At 37.1% G+C, this 9,929-nt stretch overlaps 2 protein-coding genes across 3 annotated transcripts in view; both read right to left on the bottom strand.

The window, feature by feature from the left end:
• Positions 1 to 852: 852 nt before the first annotated feature.
• Positions 853 to 5,560, bottom strand: LOC103994411 (trihelix transcription factor ASR3). Its single transcript, XM_009414730.3, has 3 exons — positions 4,855 to 5,560; positions 4,716 to 4,757; positions 853 to 1,478 (listed from the first exon to the last, which is right to left on the bottom strand). The coding sequence occupies exons 1-3, from the start codon at positions 5,495 to 5,497 to the stop codon at positions 1,201 to 1,203; spliced, it is 963 nt and encodes a 320-aa protein (XP_009413005.2). The 5' UTR covers positions 5,498 to 5,560; the 3' UTR covers positions 853 to 1,200.
• Positions 5,561 to 6,218: 658 nt separating this feature from the next.
• LOC103994178 (histone-lysine N-methyltransferase, H3 lysine-9 specific SUVH4) overlaps positions 6,219 to 9,929 on the bottom strand; it is a 39,035-nt gene continuing 35,324 nt past the window's right edge. Inside the window, exons 13-16 of one of the 2 annotated variants that reach the window (XM_009414503.3) lie at positions 9,770 to 9,875; positions 9,492 to 9,674; positions 7,801 to 8,019; positions 6,219 to 6,657 (exon numbers count right to left, since the gene is read on the bottom strand). In XM_009414503.3, the coding sequence (XP_009412778.2) occupies positions 6,544 to 6,657; positions 7,801 to 8,019; positions 9,492 to 9,674; positions 9,770 to 9,875 (622 nt within the window). In that variant the 3' untranslated portion in view covers positions 6,219 to 6,543. The remainder of the gene's footprint in view (positions 6,658 to 7,800; positions 8,020 to 9,491; positions 9,675 to 9,769; positions 9,876 to 9,929) is intronic. The other variant, XM_065119388.1, reaches the window with a different exon arrangement.

Below are 9,929 nucleotides of genomic sequence, written 5' to 3'. Positions count from 1 at the left end.
AGACGTTCACTTCTTGTCTCATATGATCGATACGCCACCGGACTGACTCTCTGAAGGCTCAAGAACCTGGAGGGAGATATGACTCGATTCCCAATGCCAGAAAAACACAAAGCATGAAGAGTAATTTACCTCGAACAACATGTTTGCTTTCGTCTTCATCATCGTCGGCTAGGTTTGTGCCGAAGGTCCAAGAATGATTTGATGCAGCTTATATAATTGCCTTCATCGTCGCCGATGTAAAACAATTCGTAAGATGTTTTGATCTTGGGCCAATCTGTTCTATTTCAAGTTTCTGAAGAGCAGCACAGCATGCGAGGCCTCCCACCAGCCACTCTGACATGCGAGCATGGTTACCCCTTCATCGTCTGTGGTCAGTAGAGACTTCAACTTGAGAACCAATTCATTCCAACGAGGCATGGTTACCCCTTCATCGTCTGCCACTCGAGCGAGACTTCCAACTCCAATCCTTCACTTTTGGTAAGTAGGATAATGTTATGCTAAGTTATTTTGGTGATGATTGTTATATATATATATTTTTTATGAATTAAAGTTTAAACGACTTCTCTAGTTTGACAATACTATGCTAAGTTTTTTTTTTTCCCTTGAAGTCGTGCATTAAAAATTGTAAAAACTTTTCACATTTATCAAAATTTATGACTATCGAATTTTTTTTATTAAAATAATATTCATATGACTTCTCTAATGCCATAATGCCACAATGTTGTGAGATGATGTCAAAAATGGTGCATTGAAATCTGCACATTGGTCGCCACCCTAATGGTCAAAACAACACAAGCATAAAAAAGTCTTCACTGTTGTGTTTTTCTTTTGTGCAAATAGAAATCAGCTAACTGATCATAATTCCACATGTACATCTGCATGCTTTCAGTAAAAGAGAAGAAAGTTCAAAGTTGATCATTACAGGAGAAGGAATTGAAACCGGCCCACAACAGGATTTATTGATCAATTGATCAGCTAAACCCTGTCTATTTTCAACACTTACAATCATTATTAATTCATCTCTAAAATGTCTCTTATCCACCTTTGCCAATTAGAAACCTACCAACAATACACCACCACCCAGAATCAATAAAAAAATGGAGTTCCTACAATGTCTAATTTGTTATTGCTGCTCAAATTTGCAAAACACAATGGATTGTCGACGTCCTATGTGCTCCATTCATCAATCATCTCAGAGGTTTATAGTTTATCTGCAATTCTTCCAACAGCATCGACAAGTTTGTTAAGAACATCAAGCAGACTATTAGCTTGCTCCCTCCATTGATCCCTCTCCAGTTGTAAGTTGGCATTTTGAGCATTGAAGTGTGACACGATCATCTTGTTGTTTCTCTCTATGATTTTGATCAGTTGGTTGTCGAAATTGCTACTTCCTTCTTCTGGTGAAATGCGCCGCCGCTTCAGTCCTTGTGATGATTGTGTCTCATGGTCATTAGCTGGTTGTCTATCGTTGACGATCCCTGCAAACATAAATTTGACCATACAGTGGTATAAGGTAATAAGCTGATTCTAATGTTTAGCATGGAGCCATTGTAAATGATACATAATCACAATCCACCAAAATGGATGACTGCAATTCTCACTGATAAACCTAGATGCCATACATTGGCTACCGCTTTCATACCAGAACAAAAGAATTGGTGCTTGGTTTCATGGCTCAAGCAAGTTAGGTTAGACAGTCTCGAGGCAAAAGATGAAAAGAGTCATATTAAGTTATAAGTAAAAAAGGTAATTATAGTTGCAGAAGTATCATATCTGATGATTAAACCCATAAAAATTGTTATTCTGATCAAAGATCCTCTGGATAGATGATTTGTGAGATAAGAAAGAGAAACAAGACTTCAGAAACAAATTTCTTTTACAACCAATGTCCTAAAGAGTTCTTGTACACATTACAGACTGGTCTACAAAATCCATCAGAATACATCAATAATGACTTGCTGATATATTCTTAATAGTCAATAGACTGAGGACTTCTGGTGTTAGGGGACTATGAGTGTCATTTTGTTCCGGGCTAGCAGTTCACTGAGGTGATTAATTAAATCCCAAACGAAATGTCATGGCCTATCATTAGATGAAATCATATGACAAGGCAGCACATCCATCATCTTGAATGATAAGGATAGGTAAATCTTTCACAAACAAACTGAACATAGACAAAATCCTAGAGCAATTAACAGTTTCCTTTGCATCTCCTTCACATCACCCTAGGTTACAGATTTGTTATGTACTCAAACAATAAGAAGCAATAGATCAATATACCAGTGTATATGATAGAAGAAGGCCTGTGCACTTAAAAATGTGGGCCTTTCAGGGGGGCCTGAAGATCATCCTATGTGCTTGCCATCACATATGGGCATGGCATTGGCGCTTGAGAGCCCATCAGCCCACCTACAAACATGAGAAGCAGGCTGTATGCTACCATCACTGAAAGATTGAGTTTCATCATCAGCATCAGCTATAACTTTCAGAGTCGTTCTGAGCAGCTTCAAAGTGAGGCTATAGGTGTGAGCCCTTTGTGTCGCTATGGCGAGATTGTTGGCCTTATAAGGGGTTGGCATTTAACATACGGACTCCTTATCATGTACAGATGTGGCATCAGTGCATGAAAGCCCAGCATCTCGATGTGTCACATGCATTGCAAATTCCTCAATTAAATTGTACCATAACCATCAGCTAAAGTTCTTTACAAAGTGGTAAACACTTTAATCACACAGGAAAGTGGCAAAGGAACATAAAGATAAGGAGAACAAACATTTCTAACTTGTGGGATTTATTAAAATATTTGGATCCAACTCCATTATCCCTTGCGATAAAGACAAGGGCACCTAAGTACTTACATTATGTCAATAATTCACAAAAATGAATTTATAAAATGTAAATTTTGCACATGCTTAAGCAAAAGAATTCCTTTACCTCTGGTCTTTTTGTATCACTTAAGTCTTAAAATTATTGGTCATTCGATGATATAAAACAAGAGATCATGCATGATCCTTAAATTTCACAGCAATAATTTCCAAGATTCTTGGTTAATCTGCTTACTCGATTCTTCTTTAACATCAATCTTCTTATATAGATCTGTGCCATACGTGCAAACTGTATTCATAACATTCATTCCCCGTTCATGATTGATTCCTTAATCAATCATAAACCAAGATACATTAAATTGAAATGCTTATGGAGAACGCTCAGTAGTCTAGAAAGAAACAAACATATCAAAATAATTAGTGTTGCTAAGATGCAGATGATAAAATGGATGTGTGTGACTACAAGAAAAATAAATAAATAAATAATTGCATTTATAAATAATTAGGGTTCAACTGAGGTTGAAATAAGAGAAACTTTCGAGGTGATTTGGACATATCCAAATGAGACTTTGAAATCCATCTGTTAAACAAAGCAAATCAATCGAATTAATAAGATATAAAGGAAGACCTAAGATGACTTTTAGATTGAACAGTAAACGACTGTCATTGCGCCCAATTGATGAATGATTCGACAATATTCCTATAACTAACCAGAAATAGTTAATTCTATCAAGGAAAGCTGGTATATGATTTCATACGAAATTATTTATTGCCGAAATAAGTTTTATAGACAACATCCAACATTTTACATCCTGAAGATAGCCAAAAGCCATAAACAAGCAAATGCTGGAATTATCTTCTCAAGGAAAAGAGAGTTTATGATCATTGAAATTCACTGCACATAAAGCCATCCAGATCCAGCTTAGCCGCTACTTAAGGTAGCATTTGTTTCAGTCTAAGGATGGCTGTATCCTACAAAAACGAATGGTACTAAGATGGAACAGATTAATCTAGTCAGCAAGATTTAGCCCAGTTGATATGGGATCACATGAACTATACGATGAAGAGGAACAAATTAATCCATTCTTTCCTAGTTCTATAACTACCCTTGTCTTTCTCGACATGTTCTCTCTTTTAGTTATCTTAAACTCGAACAACCCATCTAATATTATCAAACAACAATGTGTTAAAAACCAAACAAGAAATAGGAAGTTAACCCAGTTAGTTGTGTCAGTAGAAGTTAAGCTGCTTCTTTTAACCATGTAATACACAAAACTAGTTTCCAGGATCAATTTGTCATTTACACTATACAAATGAAAATATTAAGATTTGATTATTAGCTAAAGCCACTTTACCCTGTCGATCAACAAGACCATATCCAAAATCACATAACAATAACCCGTCATTTAATCATGTATTTTGGTCAGACTGGCCGTTCAACTTCAGAGGAGCAATCTTATCAAAGTTTAGCTTTCCTTTTTAGAACCTTGGACACAGCTCCAATTTGAAGGTTCACACAAAAGTTTGCATCATCCATGAAAACTACCATCATAGGAGATTTTTTAATAGGAAAATATCTAACGAAAAAGGAAAAAAACATACTTTCTTGCCAAGGATAAACACTGTGCCATTTTTGGTACAGCGTTCACCATCATAGTGGCTTTCATAACCACTGTGCATCATTCTTGCATAAAGGTAACTGTGACATAAAGAAATCACAGTGTGCATCAGGTGTAAATCAAATAAGAACTATTTGATTCCATCAGTGAACCATGATCAAGAAGCTATTCCATGTTATACTTCTGTAGCTTTCAAGTCAGAATTGGATACCAAAGACACAAGTATCAAACGCAAAGAGTCTCCAATTGAAAGTGCAAAACAATAACATACCTGGATCCGAAAATTCCTGTTGAAATGGCTCGAACTTCCTCTCTGCATCCAAAACCAAAACAGTTTAACGTAATAAGCCCCAATTATTTGCTGCAGAAAGATTGAATCTTTGATCTAATTAGATCCAGTAACAAGTTACCAGATATTGGCGTCACCGCAATCGGCGGCGGCAGCCTCTCTTGCCCATCCATCCCATTTTCGTGCTCGCAATCGGAGAACAAACCATTATCCGCTGCAGTCCGACCGCTATCAAAGACTGCCTCCTCCTCTTCCACTTCCACTTCGTCTTTGTCTTTTTCGTTTTCCCCCTCCCCACCGTCGCGAACCTTGACCTCAGCCTCCTCCTCCTCCTCCTCCGCCTCCAACTCGTTCAGCACAGTCCAGTTAAGGATGTCAAAGACCTCCTTATCGAAGAACCCAGGCAGCCGCCGGTCCCTCCGGCAGTCGTTCCTCATAGCCCAGAAGGACTCACCGGCCGCCGCCCCTTCCCCGCCCTCCCACGCCCGTACCTTTTTGAAGTCGCACGCCAGATTGCTCCACCGCTTCCGGCACTGCAACATCCCTCGGTCCACCCCCTTCCGCCGGCAGTAGGCCGACACCCACTCCCACTTCGTCTCCCCCGCCGCCGATCGGGGCCCGCGGGCGCCCCTCCCTCTACCCTCCGCAGCCCGCTTCGCCTCTATCAGCACCATGATCTCGCGCCGCGTCCACCGCGGCAGCCGGTGGGGCCGCGAAGCAGAGCCGCCATCTCCTCCTCCTCCTCCGTTGACGCCGTCAGCCATTTTAACGGCGACCTAACAGAAGCAGGTGAGTCAACCAACACGCGCCTTGACTTTCTGTACAACACCAATCGCTTTAATAAGGACAGAAGACCGACAAATAGTCAAATAACAAAACATGATGGAATCATCTTAACAAGGCACAAATTAAATTAAAATTTAAAATGTGCTTTAAATCCTCCATGATTGACCATATAATAATATATGTCAATCATTCCTTGCTTTTGTTGACTAAAATGAACGTCCATTTATCTTTGTTTTTAATGCACTTTTAATGAGTTTTTTATAGTTCAATGTCTTAAAAACCCAAAATAACGTGATGGACTCCATACAAAACTTTGAATGACAGGGAAAAGTCAAACAATAGTGAGAATGTCAAAACGATTTAGGAACTTAGATAACACAAACTTCCAAAAATCATACTTGTATTGACTAATAATTTCGGATCAATTTGTTTATTTATTAACAACAGAATTAAGCATTAGGCCTTTTCTACATACCAAAATATGAAGAAAATTATGGAAACATTAATTCTTTGCACTTTCTCTTTTCCACAAAAGCGTGAGATTCTTCTGTTCTAAAGAAAATTATGTATAGAGAAAAAGAACGCATGGATTACGAATACCAATTATCTATAATTGGTAAACAGAGCTCTTTTTTTTTTTCTTTAATTTAGGTCTTTTGTGAACCTAAGAGCTTTTAGATCAGAGTAGACACTCGGAGGGGAACAAAAGAAATCACCCTGGAGAAGCATAATAGAAACAGAGTAGACAGTTGGAGGGGAGGGGAACAAAAGAATAAGAATGCATGAGGATCATTTTTTTTCCTTCAAATCTTATAATAAAAGCACTTAAATGCCCTCCCTCAACTCAAAAGAGCACAATCACCAGCCTGGAAAAGGTCTAATCAGTAAGTTCACGAACAAAGCCCCCCTCTCTCAGAAAACCCAAAGAGGCAGTTTATTCGTTACTAAAAGAATTGATGGGCACCACTCCGCACAAATCTAAATGGCATGTTACCATCAATGTGGCCAATGTCCACCCAAACGTTTAGTAGAGCCATTTTCTACAGTCCACCGCCCCACAATGGCATGGCAATTTTACGACACTTCCATCTGGTCCTACAACACTATCCAATGCATAGCCGTAGTCATATGTGAGCTCCTGCAGGACACAAATCAAATCAGCATAAGAAGACTCTCTTAATACAAGATAGAACCACTAAGTTGCACTTCTGATGTTTTTTTTTTCAAATTTGTGTATCTAAAAGGCACTAATTTGACTATGCATTTCTATAACTTTGTACAATATTAGTGGTTAAATAATATTCCATTAAGTTACTTGAGTATATAATGTATGTCAGAAAGAAAAATATTATCATATCCAAATCATGACAGTATGTGACTTTAATTATCGAGATTAAAAATCCAATCTAATAAATACCAATCAGCTTTATAGTTCCAAGATCAATAGCAAAAGATCAAAATAATATTAGCACCAAATGATAGCAAAAGTCATCAAGTTAAAAGCTTAACTATCTAACATCATTGGTATTTGTCTAATTAGAGAGAACTATGACATTGTAAGGTCAAAATAACTTACACTATCCGATAGACTACCCATAAAGAAGTTTCAAGAACTAAGAAAATCCAGAGAACAACCCAGCTAATGCTAGCCTTAATTTACTACAAACCAAGATAAGTGGCATATCTCAGTCCCACAACCACACCATGAAATGGAGCGTGCTTCGTTCCTGGTAATTATACTCTGAACCAGCATTGGCAACCGTGTGGATGCACGCTGACCTTCCCTGGTGGCAAAATTATGAACAAAGAATGTATGTAGAATTCAATTCATCAAGATATTCTTAGAGGATCATTCCATAAAGTGGCATCAGTTCTTGGTGTTGAAGATGTTTTGAATATATTTTTATTATAAATCCAAATTGATAAAAAAGAGTCAAGGAAAATATTTTGACGGGCTTCCAGTAAACCATGCTTCTGTCGATGCAGGATCTGGGGAGGGTCAGCTGCTAGAAATTCTGTGTGGCAACTGGAAATCAGTAGCAACTTCCATTTTCTACTTGTTTTAAACTTTTTACTATTACCATAATTTGGATTATAGTTAAAATAGACCTTTATTGTGCAAAATGGTAGTTCGCAGGAATACCAGCATCAAAGTATACAGTGAGACACCTAGTTTAACAAGACAAGATCATAGAAGCACACATCTATAGTCATGTCAACTAAAGTATACAGCGAAACACAATGTAAAAAAAAATAATGGAAAGTATGAAGAGGGAATCACCTGCAAAGGAGGTATAGTATCTGCAGCAAACAACATTACTTTGGCCATTTTTATATCATGATGAGAGCTCAAAATACATTGGACAAAGAGATTTGGCTGGCAACTGTGGTTAATGAATCTTGCAACATTGCCAACTGAACCTGCATCGATGCAATACTCTGCCACTTCTGACTTCTTGTCATCAAGGTTGATGAGCAAAGACACATCTCCAGGCCGCCTCTATCAAATACATCAAGTTAGGATAACTAAATTCCTCTTGCAAAGAAATTATGGCACTAGCTAAAATAAGGATACTCTCAGGACAAAAAGATAGCAATAGAGCTTGTAAATCGGTGTTGCATGCAAAAAATAGAAACATATTATTTGTTCTGGTGACAAACATTTATCGATGACATGATTGTAGCCTTAGGAAGTAAGCCAACATATTAGTTATAATCGACCAATGTGATAATGGATCTCATGTTTCATGTTGCCCAACTAAAAGTCTATTTGAAGCACTTACAAAAGTTGCCAATGACAAAAAGCAATATTGACAAAGCCAAATAAATTGTCCTACTTGTAATTGAAGCAACCCTATCAAGTCGAAGATACTAATGCAAGTACAAAATAATTACCAAAACTTTCATCAAAATAAGCAAAGGCTAGAAACACTTGTTTTCCTTCTAGGGCAGTATCACTAATTGCCAAAGAAGATACCTCTTGACGCTTAATCACGATCATTAACTTCAAGATTTATAATATTTTTACAGAAAGTTAACTTTGGAGTATTCATTTGGGATATTGCGTACAAAGAATTAATTATGGGGCATTGACTAGGTTCTGATATGTAACATTAAAGAAATTATTACAACACAATCTATTGTGGCACTTATATTTTTTCTTCAATATTCCTAAAAATTAAGAACAAAAAGAGAAATATTCCAACTACTATGAAAATCATAACACAAAAAGACATCCGTATAAGTTTGCATGATGTTTGGAGTAAGGATCTTGCACGAGCAACAGTCAATATCTAGTTGAGTAAAAAATAATGTTTATTATTAATTAGTTGCATGTTAACAAGTAAACTACACGAGTACAGTAGAGGACTATAAAGAATATGGATATGAGCTTTCTAACATGATTTTGAAACTTGATCTCATGGAGAAGCTGTAACAAAAAATGCTAATTATATTTTAACAAAGGTGACCTCTTAAAAGTCCTTTTAGAAAGAAAGACTAGGAAATTTTATGTGAAAGACCAGGAAAGTCTCTTTAGAAACAAAGTATCAGCATCTAGCAAAGCAGCTTCTTTTGTTGAAAAAGATTTTCATGCATGACTGCAGGTACACAAGTGTTTCATGTTCCAAAATATCTTGTATAATATTATGTTGGAAACTTCAGGTGCAGGATCCAACAATGATTCACATTCTTCATGTGCAATGTTGTTACTATTTTTCTTCTTTAAAACCCATTGTCAAAAGCAATCATGATTGTCATGTACTAATGACAGTGTATTGTGTTTAATCTATTCCAGCTGCCACAGATTTGTTATGAGACATGAATAAGTGAATAAGTATTCAAGAGTATCTTTGTGTGCAGATACTCAACAAAAGTTTTAAGATTAAGCTACCCAGGCAAACAATTTTGTATAAGATTCTGTAATAAAATAGACTTTCACTGAAGTAAAACTGCTCATTTTGCAATAAGCACCTCTCGACCATCAAGGCCCTTCATCGTTTGCAGGCAGTCAATTTCAAAAATATAGTTGTTCTCCTCTACGTTGTCAATCTCATCTGTCTTTGTAAGAATCCCAGTATATTCACATATAGGAGCACCAGAAGGAATAGTATCCCAGGATCGAACACCCCAGCCTTTCTTTGGCGTGCGGAACACCTGTAATATGACGCAAGCAACAAGAACAAAGTCTGATAAGCTTTGAAATAACAAATATTGAGACGAGACGAAGGCATTTATGAATTAAGCATCACCTCTAAATGATACTTTAGTCCCTGTTGAGATATTCTGTTGACACAACTAAGGCTGCATCTACAATTTGGACCACATTCAAAAACAACAGCCTTAGCCTCAATAAGCCTACAGGAAAAAAAAACAAATTTTTAGTTCCACTAAACATATTATAAAACAATT

The sequence above is a fragment of the Musa acuminata genome, chromosome BXJ2-8, assembly GCF_036884655.1.
Source record: "Musa acuminata AAA Group cultivar baxijiao chromosome BXJ2-8, Cavendish_Baxijiao_AAA, whole genome shotgun sequence".
NCBI lineage: Eukaryota > Viridiplantae > Streptophyta > Magnoliopsida > Zingiberales > Musaceae > Musa > Musa acuminata.
This window is presented reverse-complemented; position numbering and strand designations above follow the sequence as displayed.

Coding starts and splice junctions, on each gene's coding strand:
- LOC103994411 (XM_009414730.3), bottom strand. CDS start 5,497: ATGGCTGACGGCGTCAACGGAGGAGGAGGAGGAGATGGCGGCTCTGCT. Junction 4,758..4,854: donor TGCGGTGACGCCAATATCTG/GTAACTTGTTAC, acceptor TTTTGGATGCAG/AGAGGAAGTTCGAGCCATTT. Junction 1,479..4,715: donor ACAGGAATTTTCGGATCCAG/GTATGTTATTGT, acceptor TTATGTTTGCAG/GGATCGTCAACGATAGACAA.